Genomic DNA, 20,951 nt, shown 5'->3' with positions numbered 1-20,951 from the left:
TAAGTGCCAATAGAATTGAAGTAGCAGGAATATGCTGGAGGAGTTGGGGTATGGGTGAAATCGGTCCTTTTTGCAGCTATCTGTTACCTCAGCTTTAATTGGAAATAAAAAAGGGAGGCTCTGTTCCCATTTATGAAATTGGTTTCTCTAGGTTTGAGTCATATATTCGTCCTCTTCCTTGAGATTCCCTCTCTATGTACATAAAATAGGCTAATTGCCAAAAAGACCAAAGAGCTGATGCCAGTAAAATGCCATTATCTTTGTGCCAGAGTACTGGAAACCCTCTCTAAAGGCTGCTACTGAGGAATGTCATCTGCAGGTTCTTTCCTTCCCCATTCGGTGCATTGCACTCTGGTTCTTTCTAAATCTCTTAAATATTCTATACTGTGACTGAGCTACAAGTGTACTAATTAGCTGGCAGATACTCTTCTGCTGGTTGGCCAACTGGCAGGAAAGACAGAACAAGAAATTGCGGAGCATGTGCTTTAGGCATTCTGCTGTGGCAGCACTAATATGAGGCTTTTTTTTGTCTACCCACCCTAATGATTTACTCACAGTCTGCTAGGTGCTGCTCTTTTGAATTTGTTTGAGTTTCCTCAAAAGATTCAGAGGCTGTAAGTCATGGGAATGGTGGGACTAGCATTATAACAGTGTGATCATCTAAGCTTTGTTTCCTTTGAAGACCAGATTTACAAAATAGGTGTGCAATTTTCTTTCAAAACAGGCTTAATCATTCAGTATATAGTCAGAAATCTTACTTGCCAGTAAGTGGTAATTGTCTTAAAGGTTATATTATTGTTTTAATGAATATAAAATTCTTGCATTTTCAGTTTCTATTATTTGTTTAAAATCTCATTTTTTACAAACCCAAGTCATTACCAAGTCTACCTCATAAAGTTATTGGAAGATTTACGATGGTTAATCCCAAACAAAATAACCCTTTGTACTTTATTGCAGCTACTTTGAATCTAGTGTTATTGCTATAGCAACAATATCCAGGTTACATCTATTTCTAAGAAGAGTTCCTGAGGCTGTTTATAGTTAATTTATATCAGATATGGCATAAGAAGAGATGCAGGATAATGGCCTTTAAAAAGACTACTGCTGGAAAGGTTACAGACCTGCATAGGCTTCCCGGGGATGTTTGGCATAAAGGGAGCAAGTTCAGAGACTGTTTTTTCTGAGCTACCTGCACTGCATATGGCATTAGACATTCTGTGCCAAAATTGCTCTAACTTTTGTCATGCTTGCTAGCTGCTTGCATGTTAGCATGTCATCCTATTTCCTATTAGTATGGACAAAATGGGCTCGTGTTACATTATGGATAAGATCAACAGCTGTTCCGTCTGTCGTTCTGCCAGCCTGCATGAAAAGTTTTATGCAACCTGAAGGTTGCTCTGTGAATTCCTGATAAGTATGGTCCTGTCATGTTACTTTGGTAATGCTGGAATTGATGTGTTTGTGTCTGATTTATGTAAAAGAAAGTGGAGATTATATAGTTGAAAATTTTTCAAATAAAAATTTGCGTGATGACAGGGAGTGGAGATGCTTTTTATTATTAATTTGCTTGGTGTTCTTTTTTTGAGAGGAAAAACTTTGTATAATCTATATGTCCAAAGTAAGGAGTCCTCCTCCTTTTTATTTACTCCAATCAGAATGCTTTCAAGAAAGTGAACATCTCAAGGAAAGCCTGAAATGTTGCCTGCTACATCTTTTTGGAGCTATTGTGGCTGGTGGTCAGGTAAGGATGCTCTGAACTCTTTTCAGCTGCTGAAGCCTCCAAATGCGTGTTTATTGTTCAAGGCTTATAAATACTCCATAACCCACAAATGAGAAGAATTTATTATTGACTATGAATTGTTTGTTTGTCTTATGAAGTTTAGGGTAATTCTGTGCAATAGTATCTACATGCTAAAAGCTAGGTCCTGATTTCAAAGAACAGTAGGAATTTGGTGTCTATGATACCACACATTTGTATGAGCTTACTGTAATATTTTTATATCATAAAGAAAAAAATTTGAGTAACTAGATTAGGAGTTTCCACCTGCAGAGATAGAAGTTTTGTATCAGCACGCGAAATTCATCTAGCTTACTTTGCAATGGTAGAAGCCGTTTCAGTAAGAGGCACGGGGGCCTTTATAGCTTGGAAGCTGTTTAAAGTCTTTCAAAAAATGTGAAGATGTGAAGAAAAGAGAATGCTCATTATCAGCAAAGCCAGCATCCACTCTCTTGGCTGACTTCTGTAGTGTGCTACTTATTCAGGTCACAAGCAAATGATGACCTTCTCCAGAAGAGAGGGAGCAGCAAAGCCAGGCACTGGTCCACCAGGGAAGGCAAGCTGGACTGAGCATGATGACCAGGCAGGCAGAGGCAGTTGACCTCACTGGCAAAAGTGCAGTCTCACTCTACTTAACAAGGTGATCTGAGTAAGTCTGAAGGTGATAACCAGGATCAGCCAGCCTAGATCACTAGACAACTCTGTAGTGATGAAGCCTGAGATCAAGTCAGGAAGTCTGGAGTCTGGTCAGCAAATCAGGATGGGGATTTGGTCTAGTGATGGTGACTAGGGTCAGTTAAGAGTCCAGTGATTGCTAGTCCATCCATAGTGATGAGGCAGGTCTAAGATCAATCTGGGCAGTCAAGGTTCAAGACAGTAGGTCAGGTTCAAGACAGTACATGGCCTGGCACAGGCCCAGCTGCAGCGTAGCTCAGGCAGGTAAAAGGTTGAGAGCTGCTTGAATGCAGCTCCCTAGAGAAAGCAGGGAGTCCCTGTCAAGGCTTCTCAAAGCTCTCTATAAAGCTGGGCTCCTGCCCCAGCTTTAAGGTGGCCTTCAGCCTATGCAGTCAGACCCTCAGGAAGAGAGGTTACGGGAATGATTTGGGGCCTGGACAAGTGAATTATTATGTCCTTTTAAAAAATTTTAGAGTATCATGAATCTGATGATCCAAAATGAAAATGCAAGTGAAGCTTTACCTAGAATTAGCAGTTTATCAAGGCTGCTTTATAAGAATTTTTGACATGCATTTAAATTATATATCTTTTTCCCTTTATGCGTTCTCTTTGAAAAAGAAACCCTAGTTAAGTGAACAAGCTGGGATGCATTTCATCTGTAGCTGTTGATACAATCCAAGTAGACTGTTTCATGTTTAACAATTACAGGACATTAAGAGGCATAATAATGCATGTTGAATGATTCAGCTCAGAAACTTCTGGTTTGAAGGGGTTTGATTTTATTTGTTATTTTTTCCTTAATCACTTCTTTACCCCATGGGTTTCAGAGGAATGCTCTTCAAGCAGTATCTCCTGCCACCATGGAAGTCTTGATGCGTGTTTTAGCAGACTGTGACAACTGGGATGACAGGAACCCTGAGGAAGTGAGCAGGAAGGCAGAGCTGACTCTGAAGTGCCTGACAGAAGTTGTCCATATCCTTCTAACCAGCAGTTCTGACCAGCGGCAAGTGGAGACAAGTACAATATTGGAGAACTATTTCAAGTTGCTTAATTCAGACCATTCAGCTTTACCTAATGCAAGGCGATGCAGGCAGTGGGAGAGCAGGTTCATAGCACTACAGGTCCAAATGCTGAGTGAGTACTCAATTGTGCAGCTCCTTTAAGTATCTCTTCATAATAACTCTGAAGCAAGTAATGATTAAACTGTGATAGTAGTATAACTGAATGTTCTACCAAAAAATGTTCACTTGGGTAAGCAATCCAAAAATTGTAAACATTTCTTTACTGACATCACTTTTATACGTATTCTTTGTATAATCATTCACGACAAAAAAACCCCAAAACAACAGAAAAGACTATCAAATTGCTACCATTTAACCAGTGTGTCAAGGTTCATGTACTGCCAGTCTCCATTAAGATAAAAACCCCAAACCCCCACAAAACCTTCTCACTCCAAAAAAAACGAACCCAAAACCCTTTTGCTAGGCAACAGCTGACATCAGCCTATAATTGCATACTAAGATGGGTCTGCAATAAAATACACGTGATAGCTGTTTTGTGATAGTTCACTTTTCAAATGACCTTGTTGTAAGTATTGGCCAAAAGTGATGATCTGAAACAGTGGGTTTAAGTCATTGGATAAGAATTCAGGATTTGGAGTTTCTTCCACTTTGATGTTCGAAGTGGGAAATATAAATAAAGGTATTTCTTTTCCCAGTCTTCCAGAGTAATTGCTTCATGAGGAAGCAAGTGTTCGTGTGCTTTAAATAAAAGACAGGCTGCTTATGTACTCACAAATAGCAATGACTTTGAACAGAGCCCCAGAGCAATCAAAGATATTTGGTAGCTGAATTTTTCTCCAGAAATAGTAGGTTACATGATAATTTTTACAGCATCAAAATGTTTAGCTTTAGGCCTAGTGTTCTGTATTTAAAATGCACATCGTTCTTGATCAAAGAATTCACAGCACATAGTTTGTTGTATAATTTTTCCCCATGTTTATTATGTAATGTGCAGAAAAAATGCTTGTTGGATTTGGGAAATGTTTTGTCTTTGATGCCAGTTCTGTTTTAATTTTATAGATACCATCACAGCCATGTTAGACTGCACAGATAGGCCTGTTCTGCAGGCAATTTTCCTTAACAGTAACTGCTTTGAGCATCTCATTCGACTGTTGCAGAACTGCAAGGTAAATTTTCCCTTATCAGCATATTTTTAACAAAACTTGTCTTGTAATACCGCAGGCATATTAATTACCTTTATATCTTCCTTCTGAATTAAATGCAATTTTATAGTGTCTGCGTACTGGAAGTAAAACTTGGAATGGTTAGAGCCACTAATGCTATGAAAGATCTGAAAGTTTCAGGTCACTCCAGACTATTTTTTTTATTGCTAACTAAGTAGAGGTGTTTCTCGTTTGTCTTTTGGTTAAAGCAATGAATGCTTATTTTGAGTCCCTATCTTCACAGACACCTCTCAGTCTCTAAAATCGGTTAAGGTTCTTACTGGAGTCAACCCCCATACAGACCTTTTTGGGTTGGTGGTCTTTTTGGTTTGGTTTTGTTTTGTTGTTGTTTTTATATATTCTGTCACTGGATCGCTGGGAAGTCACAACTGCTGCCAGATGAAGGTCTGAATTCTAATTTCAGAGGCATATTTTTCCGTTAAAAAAAACCCTTGCTGGTGTGGCTTGTAATTGTTTCAAAATATTTGAGTTTTGTGTAGCTGACATAAAACATGAGCTCAAGCTGTTACCAATGTTCTTCAGTTGTTGTTCTCCTTCTACATAGGATTTAGTGTTTACATAGATGTTGTGTTTTCATCGCAATTGCAGATGGTGATAATTTGTAAGCTACTGTCTTCTACTGATTGCTTTGTAGATTTCATTCTTTCCTGTGCAAAAGAACATAGATATGATGTAACTTTGTGGAATATTTTATTTCTGTCTGTGATATATTGGTAGCATAGCTATTTTGAGCTCATTTAATACTAGCTACAGTAAGCAATTTGATTCAAATCCATTTAGATTTTTGATTAGAACATATTTCAGAGCACTGGTGTCTTAAAAATAAATGTGTTTGGATTATGTCTTAACTGTAACTATAATCAATGGCAGAATGCCAACTGACTTGAAGGGTTTGAATAGTGGTTGTAGTTTTTTTATCTCCTCCTGAAAATACATGACCTTTCCATTCTCCTCCTCCTGTTTGGGAATCTGTGCCTATTTTTGTACTGACCTTGTACACTATAAGAAATTTCTCTTTTAGTTTCTCCTTAAATCATTAAGCAGTGTGATGTTTACCTGTTCATGGAGACTCTAGCCATGTTTCTGCTCTTATATAAACAAGTGGTGGAATTTAAGAAGGCAGGAACAGCTATTCTATTTTTGCAACTTGCTCCTTTTATTTTTATTCTGCTTGTATGTATGTCAGAAGAATGCTTTTTTGAATTCTTTTTTTTTCTCCTGTGATAGTCACTCATGACTGTGATTGGATATCAGTGCCACCAGTTTGCTACATAGTGGGGCTTTTTTTTAACCTTTCACAATTAGAATACCCCAAAGATGAGACGTAGGGAAAGGGTGGACGCTGGGAAAGTGATGTATATTTGTTTTCCAATATACTGTATCTCCGTTCTTTTTCAAAGCCAGAAAGCAGAGATAAATTTAGATGTGGAATTAGGATTTCTCCTTATTAGCTGCGGTGGAGACTATATTTCTAGACCTTTTTTCTTTACCTATGAAAATCTTGCTACTGGATTCAACAGCAAGCTGTGTGGAGAATGTTCTTCACATAGCAGGAGAGTCCATACACATACCTGAAACTCAGGAAGCTATTGGATCTTCAGCAAATTTAAACTGCAAAAAATTTCCGTGGAAAGGAGGGTAAAGAAAATCCATGCCACTATTTCTGCTATGGATATCCCAAAGAACTTAGAGTATTCAAGGCCATACTTCTAGTCATACTTTTAGTCATGCGCAGTTCAACAATCTTCCAAAATTTAAATCTTCCTTACATTTACTGGTTTTAAGGCTTATGGGCGAACTGTCTTCCCTTAACTATGCTCTGGGGTTAGGGATCTGCACAAAATTTAACTTCTCAGTTAAGTTTTGATGATCTGAATGTTGCTTTTTGCCTGTGACATCTGGAAAGAGGGACTGTATTTTAGAGGTATCAGGAGGTGCTTATTCTACACTGAGTGTCGTTTAACAAGCTGCGTTGTTGGCCCTCAATCTTTTCTCATCTGTTAAACTGTCCTAGAGAGGTCAGACTGAGCAAAGCACAATGACCTCTAGCAGTATGCCTGGTTAAAAAACATAATTTCTAAACAGCTTTTAAATAGCAGAATTAAAACCATATGGACATTGTAACAAAAATTTGGTTTTCCATTTTCCATGTATTATCAGAACCGAAGTAACCCATGTGAAAAATTTGATGGGGTTTTTTCTTGCATGTCTGCATTTGCTTCTGTTTAATGTTCTTATTTTCACTTGTTAATGTTATAACCCTCGAGGTGTATTATAGTTACTCTGCAATGCTAAGTTCTCTTGACTGTGATGTACCTTTCAAAATGACGTGTTTCTATATGTGCTTTCACACCTATGTAAGTCAAAATAATACTGTGAGTGTTGTCCTTCTGTTTTGCCCTAATTTATGCAAGTTGATTTCTCAGGTTGTTCCTCTTCAGAGAGACTACCCAGCAGATAACAAAACAGAAAGTCTGAGGAAAAAAAATGACAGATGCTTAGTTCTTACCCATTCAGGGCAACTGTTGTTAATTTTTTAAATTTTTTTCTTTTTTTCCCCTAAGTGACTTTTTAAACATTTTGATCAGGGATCAGTAGAATCTAAAACAAGAAAAAGATAAGATAAATTTTAGTTCTGATTAGGTTACAGCTAAATTTTGCCCACAAAGTGACTGCAATTGATTATGAATTTGGGTGAGCTTTAAACTTACAAATTCAGGAACTGATCAGGCATCTAGCTACTATACTCAGAGCAGTTTCTTAGCTGAAGATGCGATATAAGTGTATGTTTGATGTAAAGCTATTTACAACCTGTCTGATTCTTAGGATGATGACAGAGGTATTTTACTCTTGTCCTAAAGACTATGTGCCCCAGAAATTCTGCTCCTGTTGCTGTTTGAAGATTAAAAAAATTCTGTCTAGGTATCTTCAGTCTTCACCTAGGATGAAACATAAGTGCAAAAATGGCGAAACATCTGCACCCATTTCTTCGCTGATGCCCCACTGTTGTCTTTATTTCTTACAAGTAAATGTTTGAGAACCTCCTGTCATGTCGCATATTGTAAATGAAAACACAGTTGCTAAGCCAGTGACCAGTATGAATTCCAGGTAGATCTGTTTCCTTGTCTCAGCCATTACAAATTTTCATTTAATTCTGGGGACAAAAAAAAAGACTATTACTATTCAGGAAAAATATAGTGTAATCTTTGGTATTGTAAGATCAACAGAAGACTGCTATGAATGGAGGATTGTGTCTCACCACTGTGAGAATTTTTGGTTTTTTTATGAAGTGTGAAATTCAGATCCAAGGCAGCCTCCACAGGTTTGGCTGCAGGTGACTGTTTAATGCGATTATCTCCATTGTTCTTGTCTCTGTTTCTAACAGCTGTTTTTAAATGCTAACAATAAAGTGGCAGACAAGAGTGAGAAAGACCTTGCCAACAAATTACTGACAGAAATGAATGAGGACCAGGTACCTACCTAACCTCTGTTTTGCTTCAGTTGAAGTCAAGACACAATCACAGGAAAATTGATTCCTGTGCTTCACCTTAACCATTCTCTTTAAGCCTTCTGCAGCGAGATGAACTTGTGTTGCTGCACACACCAGTATTCCCTGTCTCCAGAAAATAATTTTTCTGAATAACCGATTGAATTCAATGTCAGTTTTATCCATCTGCTTCAAATTACAGATATTTTGCAATATTGAGCATCAGTTATGCTTCTTTTAAGGAAAAGGTGAAGTACATGAATGGAATCCAAATAAATTCTGTCAACCTGGTGGTGACTTTTCCCTCCTCCCTTTCCTCTTTTTTGCTTCTTTGTCTGAGCACTGTGGTGTTTTGGATTCTGGGGCCTTGTTTGTGAATCTCAGTGGTTGTATTTGTCCTGATTTTTTGCTTGTCATCAAGAACAGATGTTCACAAAACAATGGACAGGCTGAATCAGGGAGGTAGGAATAGCCTGTTGCTTTAATTTTTCCCAAAATGTTGTGGAAAGTTTCAAATGCAAATTGTTGTATTAATTTTATAGTAGAATGATTTTGCTTTGGTTTAAAATGTAAAGAAATGCTAAATGCAAGGTATGGTAATCTACAAATTGTGATTCTAACTAATAGCTTTGGCTTTTGTAGAAACTAAGTGCAACACTCTAACCGCATGTAAATGTTTCTTCACATCTAACACTGTCTTTGATTCTTGACGCTTCATTTTCAAAATATGTCTGATGCATATAATATTTCAGAGATGATGAAACAGAATGTTTGTTTGCAGTTTTGCTAATTAGATTTACTGATGGATGTGAAATAGTGCTCCAACATTTTTGTCCTTAAAATCACCATAGAAATATCAATATAAACAAGAATTATAGGGTAAAAAAAACCCTCAAAAGATGCCTTAAATTGGAAAAAGAGATGTTGATCTACGCAATGAAGTTACGGGTGAGGCAGCCACCTTATTGTGCTGGTGTAATTTCTCTCTTACATTTTGTTTGTGTGTGTGTGCTGTATTGGTATGTAGGGACTTGGATGGAAAAGGAAACACTTTGTATGTTTGCTTGCTAAATGACTGCTACAGCTGAACCCAGGACAGAGCTGCAGGTGCCTGACTGTCCAGCAGCACACACACACATACTGCAAGAGGTTTCCTAATTTGTTTTCCTCCCTCCCTCTTGAGGTTGTCCATTAGACGCATGAGGAAAACCTGTTTGTCCATCAGAATATTTGAAGTGCAATGTGTGTTGTGAATGCTTCTCTCCTCTTGAAGTATGTGGCTAGTTGTCTTCTGTTATGTAATTCCTGTAGGCCATGGCATTATGAAATCTTGACTGGTGGGGAGATGATTTTTGAAGCATGTTAACAAACTCTTGGTTTCCCTCCTGGCAGGAGGGCACAGTATAGATTTTGGAGCTGAACTGTCTTTGCGTATTTGTATATAACTTCTGTACCTGCTACTTTCAGGTGTTTCAGGGGCACCTAGACCGCTTGGCAGTATCAACCATTCAAGCCCTCACAGCAGTAATGCACAATTCTCCAGCTGCTAAGGTAACAGTATATATGCAGAGGTCTGTTTGCAGCAGGCTTCTTGATCTTGCGTCCATTTAGTGTTTTTAATCACAGTATCTTGAGGAATCTTGCTAGAGAAGGTGAGCAGGTTGTGGTCACTCATTCTTGCCAGATAGGAATAGCTGATTAGCATCCCTTATCCATTTATATGTGTCTAATGGGTGGACAATGACCCATCTTTCTATCAAAACTGGAAGATCAGAGTATTAATAGCAGTTGGAACCTTTGTAAAGGAAGTACATCATTACTTGCCCCATGAATATTTGGGGTAGAATTCATGGATGTTTGCAGGAATTTTCAGGTAGGAGTTTGTACTGTAGTTTTATTATGGCTTTAAACTAACCCAGGATAGTACTGCTATCCAAATGGTGGTCTTGCTGTTCCCCTGACCTTCACAGGATCACAGAATGGTTGAGGTGGGAAGGGACCACTGGTGGTCATCTAGTCAAACATCCCTGCTCAGCAGGGTCACCTAGAACACTTTGCTCATGATTGTGTCCAGGAGGCTCTTGAATATCTCCAAGCAAGGAGACTCCACAACCTCTCTGGGCAACTTCCTTTGTAGTTATTCTTGTGATTTGATACATGGATAGGCTGTGGTTGGTTTGTGAATCTGACTGGAAGGTAAGCCCACAGAAAAACAGTATTTATTCTTAGATTGCTGAGCTCATTAGATTCACACCGTGGTTGAATGATTCTCTAGTCTTGGCATAGGGAAAGGGATGTGGCTGCACAGTGGAGGCTAAAGGAAGAGTGGCAGTCATCTGCTTTGGTTGCTATTTGCAGTACAGTCAGAGTGAGAGTTATGCTCCTCCAGAGCATTACTCAGAGTGCTTGTTTCTCCACTGACTCTGGAAAGCCTGGGGAGAGTTGTATGTTGGAGGTGGGGACTGGCTGTGATTCACAAAGGGTCAGTAAAGTTTCAGTTGTACTTCCACTGCAACATATGTGTTTTTTCTTTCCACATTTACCTGAGAAACCACCTCACTTCTGACAGATTCATCCTTAAAAAAAAAAAAAAAAAGAAGTCTTAATTTCCATTCAGAATACAAGCAGGAGAAGAGTATCTATTCTGTACCTAACTAAACCATATGTGGATGCTACAGTTTGGATTTTGCATCTTGATGTTTTGTTTTCCCCTCGTGTAAAATCAATTAGTTTTCAGAAGAGCTTCCCTGGAACACCCTTCTAATTTTCGAAGTGTTCCGGATGGGTGGTTTTTCATCAGGCTAGTCTAGGAAAGTCACTCAGAAATTATTATCTGAATACTTCTAATTTTCAGTGTAATCATTTCATGCTATAGTTTGCATTTAAAAATGAAGCTATTAGTATTTTGTGACAGAATTAACATTTTTATTATACCAAATAAATTATATTCTTATATAGGTAATTATTAAAATACAACTTTTGATCTTTAGTTTATCTGCATGCTGCAGTGAAATACTTCTCATCTGCAGCATGCTAGAGATTACACATTGGACATAGCAAAAAGAGATTTCTAGCCTGCAAAACATTATTCTTGCATTCTAAGTATTTTGTGTCTAATATTGTGTTAAATTAGAACCTGCTGCAGTAGACGAGCAATTTTTGTCCATTTTATTTGTTAGTGAGACTGGGATTTTTATCCTCAGGAGGTCTTCAAGGAGAGGATTGGTTATGCACACATATATGAGGTACTGAAATCGCTGGGTCAGCCCTCACGGGAATTGCTGGAAGAACTCATGAATATGGTGAGATGTGCTTTTTTGAATACTAAAATGCTTACATCTTTCCAACAGTACTTCTAGCCCTATTTTGTTGTATTTCACGTCTGCTGTTTTTCAGGCTGTCGAAGGTGACCACATGGCTGTTGGGATACTAGGCATAAGTAATGTCCAGCCCTTATTGCTGCTTATCCAGTGGCTTCCAGAACTAGAATCACATGACCTGCAGATTTTCATCTCAAATTGGTTGAGGCGAATCTGTTGTATTAACAGGCAGAGTCGTGCCACGTGTGTCAATGCCAGCATGGTCATCCGTATCATTGAGACACTGAAGTCCCACTCTGCGCTCCACTGTACTTGTGCAGAGAACCTGATTGCCCTTCTGGGCTCTTTGGGGAGCCAGTCAATGGGCTCAGAAGAACTGCTTCAACTAATACGGCTCCTGAGGACCGAGGAACCAAAACGAGCTCACCCTTACGTTGTTCCAGTGATGCGAGCCATTCTGGCAATGGCCCGGAAGCAGGGCATGGCTAGTGCTTTGCAGTATTTCAACTTGTACCACAGCATGGCTGGAATTGCTGTTCCATCAATTCATAAATGGCCAGGCTCTGCGTTTTCTTTCAATGCTTGGCTCTGCCTTGACCAGGACCGGGTGGACCCTAGCCCAACTAGCAAAAGTGGCAAGAGGAAGCAACTATATAGGTATAGTTACTGTAACTAATTCAACAGCACAAGTCTAGGTTATCTGTTTCTTGTGCACATGCTACCCCTATGACATGCGGTACTTTCGCTTATCTTCTCAGAATGAAATATATAGTGCTTAGTTTGTGAAAGCAGTTTCACCTGTCACCAGGGCTCGGCTATGTTACAGAAGCAAGCGTGTAGTTTCTCCATTATAATGGTTTCTTGTCTACAGTTTCAATATCCATAATTCTAAGTTTTGTTAAGGTTTATAGCTTAAACAAAACAAGATAAAAAAACCACCTCAGAACAACCTTTCCACTGTTTCCTATAAAAGTGGTTTTCTATGAGAGCACAATGAAAAGGGCACTTTTCAAATAGTTAATGTTGAACCAGGGACAAGTGGATAAGTTGGTTCTCTCCTTAATGAATGTACTGTTAAGTGATTTCCAGTAGTTTTGATGACGTAAGTCCTTGATTGTGTGTTCTGTTGTCTTTTTCTGTAGCTTTTTTACAGGAAGTGGTATGGGTTTTGAAGCATTTATTACATACTCTGGCGTATTGGTGGTTGCAGTTTGCACGAAGAGGGAATATGCAACAGTGATGCTGCCTGACCATTGTTTCTTTGACTCTCTCTGGGTAAGATCTGATACTGAAAAACACTTTGATTAGGATAGTGCTGTTAGCTCAGGAGTCAAATTTTGATTTTTTTGGTTGTTTTACAAATGGCCTATTATATTTAAATAATTCATTGCATAAGAACTGGTCTGATCTCAAATAATGCAAGCAATTCCCGTGTAGATTAGTGGTTGATTGAGCTAAATTATGCCTATGTTATTAGGCATTTGTTACTGCACAATGCTGTAAACAGCTTATATTTGAGATTTTTTTTTAAACATGCAGATTTTTATATATTAAATTATAACAAGCATAGGTGGCTGTGGTGCTATGTGAATGAATTAAGTGTGCTACTGTGTTTCTGCCTTACCTTTTGCTATTCACATACTTAGGGACTGATATGCATTATCATGATGTGCATTATCACGTTTAAAACAGCTGATCTTCTTATTGTTGCTTAGGATTTTTTTTCTTAAGTGGTTTCCTCACCAGATTAGTAGAGGTGAAGTTAAATATTTCTGTACAGTCATTTCACTGCTTTTTAATAATGACGTAATTATTTTATACTGCTTAACCAGCACAACATAACTATTGTTCACATGCCTGGAAAGAGGCCCTTTGGTCAGAGCCTTGTGTACATCTATGTCAATGGACAGCAGAAGGTCTCTGCCCCGCTTCGGTTCCCTGCCATGAATGAAGTAAGTTCGCCTTCTGAATCATACCCCTGTTGTGCTGAGCTCTCATAGAACAGTGAGAACAGAGTGGCCTTTTTTTAATTTGGAAATTGTATGGGAGTTTAAGATAGCTTAGCCTATTGCTGATAAGCTTCTGTTCAAGTTTGGACAGTGTCCAGAGTATCAATTTGGAATATAACCATTAATTAATGCTTCTTTAGTCATCTCAGTTTACAAACAAAACAAAAACCCCAACCAGATTACCTTGATCAGATTGTGAGGTTTTCCTGAAAATAATCATCTGATCATACTGACGTAATTTCGGTAAATCATAATAAATTACAGCTCTGCTAGCGATAAGCAGTTTACATAAAGTTAATCTAACAATTTTGAATGTGTACACATTTAGCCTAAAAAACTCACACTAGCCATCAAATAAGTATGTGTCATGTTTAGTTTTCTTTGTAAGAAGTTTTATCCATTCCAACAAATCCATTTTAAACTGGGCTGCAGCACTGAGCATTCTTCCCTCTTTTGTAAGTCCTAATTTTTTATTTGTTAAATATATTGATCAAACACTTAAATTGGACACAGTCCACTTAAATGCTTAAAAATGAGAGTAAATGTAATTTCCATTGCAGAATAAAACTCCGGATTATGACTCATCTGTAGAATAAGCACTATAAAGAAAGTAGCTAAAAGCAGGGCAAGTAAGCTTCTCATGAGAGCATCTATTTCAGTGGAATAGTTGATAGGAGAAATGTAAGTAGCAGATATGCTGGGCTAGTATTTTGGAATATAATCCAGAAGAGAAGCATTTACCAGGGTATCTGGAGCACCATAATTCTTGGCTCTGCTGCCGCCAGAGGTTACACAACGGTCAAGGTGACCAAATTGCTCTTAATTGGAGAAAAGGCACACTCTGCTATTGCACCAAGCATATACTCTTTTTTGGCCTACTGTGCTGGATTGCTGCTTTTCCAGGGCATGCCAGAACTTGTTGCTCTTGGTTTGATTTATTTAGTTGAGGCTTGCTAAAGATAGCCTTCAGATTTATTTTGTAAACTGTGAAAAGAAGGAGGTTAGATTTACAGAATGTGTTTTGTTTTCTTCCATGCATGACTCTCCAGTCTTTTACTTCTTGCTGCATTGGTTCAGCTGGTCAAAGAACAACAACTCCTCCTCCATCTCAGATACCAGATCCACCTTTTTCCTCCCCCATTATGCCCCATCGGACATCACTTGGGGGCATTCTCTCTACAGGAAGTTGGGGTGGGATGCTTGGAAAACCAGAGCTCATCACCAAGATGATCTCAGCAGGGACTCAGGACAGTGAATGGGGATGTCCAACATCTTTGGAGGGCCAACTTGGGTCGGTTATCATCTTTCATGAAGCACTGCAACCTTCTCAGGTGAAAGCATTATATTTAGCAGGTAAGTGGTAATTATACTGGTTTTAGTGGAATAAAGGTATGAGTTATGGACAAGATCCCACTGAGCTTTGCTCTACACAGATGCAAAATGAAGTTATAACCCAGAAGAATTGCAGAGCTGACCTGAGAGGGCCTTAAAACAAATAAGCTTAAAATAGAATTATAAGTACTTTATGAGGTCTTATTTAAAATGTTGTATTTGTATAAGCTTGTCTATCATATGTACGGACCTGTCAAAATGAAAATGTTAGGTAGTATTTTCACTTGCAAGTTCTTAATTTTTGCTGAAAGTATCACCCTTGTTTTGATAGGCCAGTTAAAGGTGATTTATGCTTGAGGATTTTTCCACAAGAATCAATTAGTAAATAAAGGGTCATTTAAAAAAAGAAAAATCTGATGAAATATGTCTTGCAGTTCAAGGTATTAAGGTGTTAAGTTCCACCTCTATCCAATCTTCAAGTTGAAGAGGTTGATGGAGATTAGCATAAAAGCTCTTCCATCTTTTAAAAGAAATATTTTGTATTACTAAAAAAACTCTCTTAAAGATTACTCGTTTTACGGACATTTGGGCTTGACGACAGAGAGATTTGTGACAAATATGAGGCAGGTATTTGTAAAGACAGAAAGATTAGAACTATTTGAACATATAACCACCCCCTTCTTTGTATAGTTTAGCTTTTTATCAAGAATGTGTTTCTTTTTAAGCAGACCCTATGGAATGAATTATTTAAGTCATAGACGCTACTTCAAAGCATATCTTAAATAGGTATGGTTCAGAGTGTCCTCTTTGTTGTTGCAACAAAGCATAGTAGTATAAAATTTGTGAAGGTTGACATTAATATCCAGTGGTCTCTTAACGTGTATATAAGTGTATAATTTTATATATGATTTTAATATATTTTTTTAATAGGTCCAAACTGTTTAACTCCATGGAAGTCTCAAGAGGCTGAAGTAGCAGATCTCCCCAGTAAGGTGTTGCTTCATTATACGCCAAAGGTATGAAACAATACAGAACTTCTCTTTGGTTACACAGTGTGCAGTAATTTCAAATTATGTTCTAGATGGACTGTTTTGCTTTGCGATTGTTGTTTCATAGAACAGATGAGCTTACCGTCTTTACACTGTGGTGGTTCTGGGAAGATAAGGAGCATTGAGAGCTTTCTTAAAGTGTAGTCTTGTGCAGGGTTTTGTTTTCGTATGGCAAAAGGACAGAATTATCTTGTACAATTGTGAATGTCAAATCTAAGATAACATGTATGATGTTCTGGGAGTTTCAAGTTGTTAAAATACTTCAGTGTCAACACAATGGCACAAACTTCTTGAAACATGTTACATATCATTTATAAATCTTGTGTTCAAAGATCTGTAACTTGTTTCCTAAATGATATTGTAGCCTCTTCGTTTGTTTAACAGGCCTGCAGAAACCCAATTTGTCTTGACCTGTCTGCAAATCTTTTACATGGAAGACTAACTGGAAACAAAGTAGTGAACTGGGACATCAAGGTAAATTCATAGTGAAGAAGCAGAACCAGCTGTAAATATGACAGTGGTTGCATAAGTTCAATTAGCTTTTGGAATGTGGAGGTCATTATCATAATGCAGATGATACAGCGTGGTTTTGTAATGAGAGTTAATGGGTTAATGCTGTAGCTGGAATAATATTACATTATATTTACTGAGAACTTAAAAGGACTACTGCTCTTACCATCGTAGATAATGCATTGAGATATTTTGTGGTGGTTAACTATTTTTCGTAATCTGTTCCAGGCATGTTTTGTATTGAAAGCATTTTATCATTTCTAGGGAATTCTGTCACGGTTTTCTTGCAGTCTTAAGCTCTGATTTAGATTATTAGGGTTAATACTTGTGACTTTTGCTGTGTTGGTCATAAAAAATACTTTGGAATTGCAGACTAACTTCAACAGAAAGCAAGTTGTAGAATTAAAATACTACAAGCACCCAGCATTTATTTTAAGCAATAAGTTAATCTAGTTATCTTATTTACTTTTGGTTCGAGTTAGCAGGGCTAGATGATCTTGCAGTCCAAAAGCTTCATTTCAGAGGAAAAAACCCCAAATATTCACTATAGTTTTCTACACTCAAAGTCTGAGTGTAGAAAACTTGTCAATGAAATACCTTATTTTTTTTGTCTTGAGGCAAAATGTACAAACAAATAAATATGAGCTGCTTTTTATATTTAAGAACAGTGCACAATCAACTGTACTAGCAAACTAATTAATAAGGAAATGTTGTTGGAGCTATACTGTGCATATGCTGACTTGTGGAGATCAATGTTAAGAAAATTCAGACACTTGCTACTTAATTTTGCTATGATAGGAATAGTTTGAAAATACTGCAGTTTGTTCTCTTCACCCAGTAGAGGGAAGAGGGATGGGTGTGGAATGTTTATATCTCTGGCTTTATAGGAAAGCATATCGTGTGTACAAGTCTTTTAAGAGAATCGTTCATTAAAAAACATGAGGGGGTTTAGCACCCTCTTGAGGAGGACAAGAGTGTGGAAAAAAACCCTGAGAGCTGATTAGGAGCTCATGAGGAGATAGGTACAGCCTAGAAGGAAATCTTCATCCACGAGATAAATTTTGCAGATTTTAAAAGACCTTCTTAATATAATTGTTCAGTTTTGTTAAATTCACCTTAACAAACGTAGGCTGGAGAGAGGGCATCACAAAGGCACATGGAGCAGTGTAACAACTGAGAAAGTAGAAAACAATGAAGGAGAAAAGGGTTATTTTCTCTACTTCTCCCCAACGTTTCTGACTGGGAAGGGAGAGCGATATCTAATAGATTGGTTTACAGGATATTGGGGTCTTTTGGCTGTTAAAATTTTACTACACAATAGCTTTCATTGGATTAAGCTAGACAAATTAATAGGTGTGTCCAGCTATCTTGCTGAGACCCTAATTTTCTAAGTGGCATTGTGAATCATTTCTAGAAATCTTCTGATTTGAGTATCTTATACCTTACCACAAGAAGCGACGTCTCATGCTATCCTTTCTTGTGAGGAAGAAGGAAAAAAGGGGGCTTAGGAGACCTGAATTTTCAAGAGGCTTAGAATTGAGAGATGCATAAAGTTGGGGGGGGGGAGATAAAATTTTATTATTTATTAACTGCCTGAGTTGAAATCTTGCAGGAGTAAGATTAAAGCATGTACTGTCTTTTCTTACTGCTTGTGGCAAATATCTTAGAAATCAGAAAAATGTTTTTCCTAGTTTCCAAATATACTTAGCAGAAGATTCTTTTTAGGATTTGTATCTTTCTGTTGCTGTGTTTATGTGGGGGGAGGAGAAAAGAAATGTAAAAATGCATTTTCAAAACAAGAGCTGACAAGAAGGCATGTGTATAATTGAAGTGTCTAAAACTTGCGGAGTTCTGTTAAACAGTGTTTTAAACTAGTTTCAAAGTGGTATGTGAAACATTCTGATTAATTCGTGAGTGCGTAAGCTTGCTTGTATTTGAAGTAAATTTATGCTATGTAGATTAGGGGATTTTAGTTATGGTGTTTTTCCTCCTTTTTGTCTTGATTTAGGATATGATCAACTGTATTGGTGGTATAAATGTGCTGTTTCCATTGCTGGAGCAGATCAGTTTTCTTGGTGGACAGGTGCCTGAGAAGTCTGAAGGGGAAGCTCTACCTCCAGAGCTAGTTACTCCTGTAGAGGGAGACTGGGTGGTGTTGTCATCCACAAAGGCATCAGGTAGGAAAGTACAGTTGAACTGAAATAATTTTTAAGCTTGAGTTTTAAAAGTCTTCCTCTGAATGACAGAAAGTAATTTTATTATGTGCAAGCTTTTCCAGAGTACCTATATACAGCTGAAGTTTCTGTTCCTCGATATCTGACCTGGATAGTCAGTACTAACTGTTCAGCACTCTGTAAAATTAACTTACATATTTCAAATATAGTTATATTTAATAGCGTTATGTTTCTTTTCATGATTTACATTAGTGCAATCCTGAAAGGTTTGTTCTGATTGTTTTGAGAAATTGTTTGATGCAAAGCCTACTAACGTCAATAGGAGGAGCTTTCCTACAGCTTGAGTACTGGTTCAGCCAGCCACACAAATAATTTGCAGCATCAGAGCAGTGTTACTTAGCCTTTAGCAGAACTTTTCTTAAGAAGATGTTCAGACTCCCACCTATTCCATACAGTCAGATTATCAGATTTTAGTATTAAAATTTAAACAAAATTGAAAGGAAGCTTTGAGAATAGATTTTTTTTTTAAACTATGCTAACACCACTGAGAATGAACTTTGATCTTAAGAGAAAACAGTGGGAAATCAGACCTTGCAATGGAAAGCAGGGAGGTTTGCCTTTATTGATTTATATAAGACAGAGTGGAATCAATGAAGGGAAAAAAAAAAAAAGAATCTTTTTCTCTCTGTCTCTTAACTTTTTGCATATCATGGCTAGAAAGTCTCCATTTTCAACTAGAGAGGGAGAATACTGCATCATATGTAAAAGATTGTAACTGAAAGACAATGTCTGCATTGTACAGCCAGATGGGTAAAGCAACTGAAGTCACGTTCTGGAGAGACATGAAACTGCTATGAGTCAGCACTGGAAAAATCTAAAGACAGCCTACAGCTAGGGAACAAACAGAAAAGAAGTTGGGAAGTTCAGGAAATAGTGAGGAACATGAACACTTGGTTTAACTTCTTCCCTCCGCTTTTATGCAGTGGTCCAACAATAAACCATGAAGCTTTTGTTACTGCTGTTCTGTTTTGCAGAAGCCCGCCTGGAGAAGAACATTGTTGCAACTTTCATCTTGATGATAAAACACTTTATTCAGAGACACCATGTTAACCAAGAAAATCTCATTCACTCCCATGGAGTTGCCACACTTGGAGCCTTGTTACAGAAGGTGAGGAAGTTTGAGGAACATCGGTTAGTAATGACTGTTATGGATGAGATCCTTATTACTTTGAAACAGTCTTAGTTTAGCCAGGATGCGAAGATCTTCAGAGCTCTCCTTAGTACATACTTTTCTGTCTCATGTTTCTGAAAACAAAAACGGAGTGAGGAGTTGATCTTAATTTGCAAAGCGAAACACTGTGGTTTGGCTTTGTTTTACATTCTGCTTTTTTTTTTTTAATACATACTGTGTTTGTATGATTATTCAGACTAGACTAGAAACATTCAAACTATGGTTTCATGTTTCTTGTATTGCTTTAAAGGAAGCAGACATTGCTGTAGGAGATAAAAGAATCTCAAAAATCTATCTATCTAAAAAAAGGTAGTTTTTTAGGATATTCAGTATTTTGAGTGCTAACACCTATTGTTGTTTTGAAAGGTGCCAAGCATCTTGATGGATGTGAATGTCCTGATGGCTGTACAGTTGTTAATAGAACAAGTCTCGGTAGAAAAGAACATGCAGCTTTTGCAACAGATGTATCAACACTTACTTTTTGACTTCAGTATCTGGAACAGTGGGGACTTTCCCTTCAGAATTGGTGAGCTCTTGGACTTGGGCAACTGTGCAGAGACACAATACTCTTCATTTGACATAAATCTTTATGTAGGTTCTAATAGAAAACTTTATTTTGTAGGGCACATACAATATCTTTCCACAATCATCAAAGACAGCAGAAGACTCTTCAGAAAGAAATACGGTGTGCAGTTTCTTCTAGACACACTCAGGATTTATTATGGGTATGAGTTTTACCTGTTCTAACTCCTCATTTCTTGTAAGGGGCTGTTGGGTTTTTTTCCCCATCCTCATAGTGAGAAAATATGATAAATAAAACTGCAGGTTGGCTTTTGGTGGTTGATTTAATTTTCAAAATAGCACTATTTTTTTTTCCATTTGGCTTACTACTTTTCCTTGACTGTAATTTTTATGATAGTGTCATGGTTTAACCCCATCCCACAATGAAGCCCCACACAGCCTCTTGCTAACTCCCCCTGCAGTGGGTTGGGAGTGAGAATTGAAAGAGTAAAAGTAAGAATAATTCATGGGTTGAGATAAAGACAGTTTAATAGGTAAAGCAAAAGCCATTGAACACAAGCAAAGCAAAATAAGGAATTCATTCACCGCTTCCTATGAGCAGGCAGGTGTTCAGCCATCTC

General features: G+C 37.7%; 1 protein-coding gene across 9 annotated transcripts in view; it reads left to right on the top strand.

The window, feature by feature from the left end:
• Positions 1-20,951, top strand: part of NBEAL1 (neurobeachin like 1) — an 82,982-nt gene that overhangs the window by 28,259 nt on the left and 33,772 nt on the right. For 6 of the 9 annotated variants that reach the window (XR_004389921.1, XM_030487980.1, XM_030487979.1 and 3 more), the window contains exons 8-23: positions 1,656-1,741; positions 3,280-3,586; positions 4,534-4,640; positions 8,083-8,169; positions 9,652-9,735; positions 11,388-11,486; positions 11,581-12,161; positions 12,647-12,779; positions 13,337-13,456; positions 14,563-14,866; positions 15,776-15,861; positions 16,279-16,368; positions 18,413-18,581; positions 19,613-19,746; positions 20,176-20,335; positions 20,432-20,534. Coding sequence is in view for 8 of the 9 variants with exons in the window: in XM_030487980.1 (XP_030343840.1) it covers positions 1,656-1,741; positions 3,280-3,586; positions 4,534-4,640; positions 8,083-8,169; positions 9,652-9,735; positions 11,388-11,486; positions 11,581-12,161; positions 12,647-12,779; positions 13,337-13,456; positions 14,563-14,866; positions 15,776-15,861; positions 16,279-16,368; positions 18,413-18,581; positions 19,613-19,746; positions 20,176-20,335; positions 20,432-20,534 (2,650 nt within the window). In the remaining variant the exon portion in view is untranslated. Of the gene's footprint in view, positions 1-1,655; positions 1,742-3,279; positions 3,587-4,533; positions 4,641-8,082; positions 8,170-9,651; positions 9,736-9,771; positions 10,381-10,459; positions 10,667-11,387; positions 11,487-11,580; positions 12,162-12,646; positions 12,780-13,336; positions 13,457-14,562; positions 14,867-15,775; positions 15,862-16,278; positions 16,369-18,412; positions 18,582-19,612; positions 19,747-20,175; positions 20,336-20,431; positions 20,535-20,951 lie in introns of those variants that run through there. The other 3 variants (XM_030487983.1, XM_030487981.1, XM_030487985.1) reach the window with 2 other exon arrangements.

The sequence above is a fragment of the Strigops habroptila genome, chromosome 5 (genome assembly GCF_004027225.2).
Source record: "Strigops habroptila isolate Jane chromosome 5, bStrHab1.2.pri, whole genome shotgun sequence".
Taxonomy (NCBI): Eukaryota; Metazoa; Chordata; class Aves; order Psittaciformes; family Psittacidae; genus Strigops; species Strigops habroptila.
Note: the sequence above shows the minus strand (reverse complement) of the source record. Positions and strands in the feature narration are given on the sequence as shown.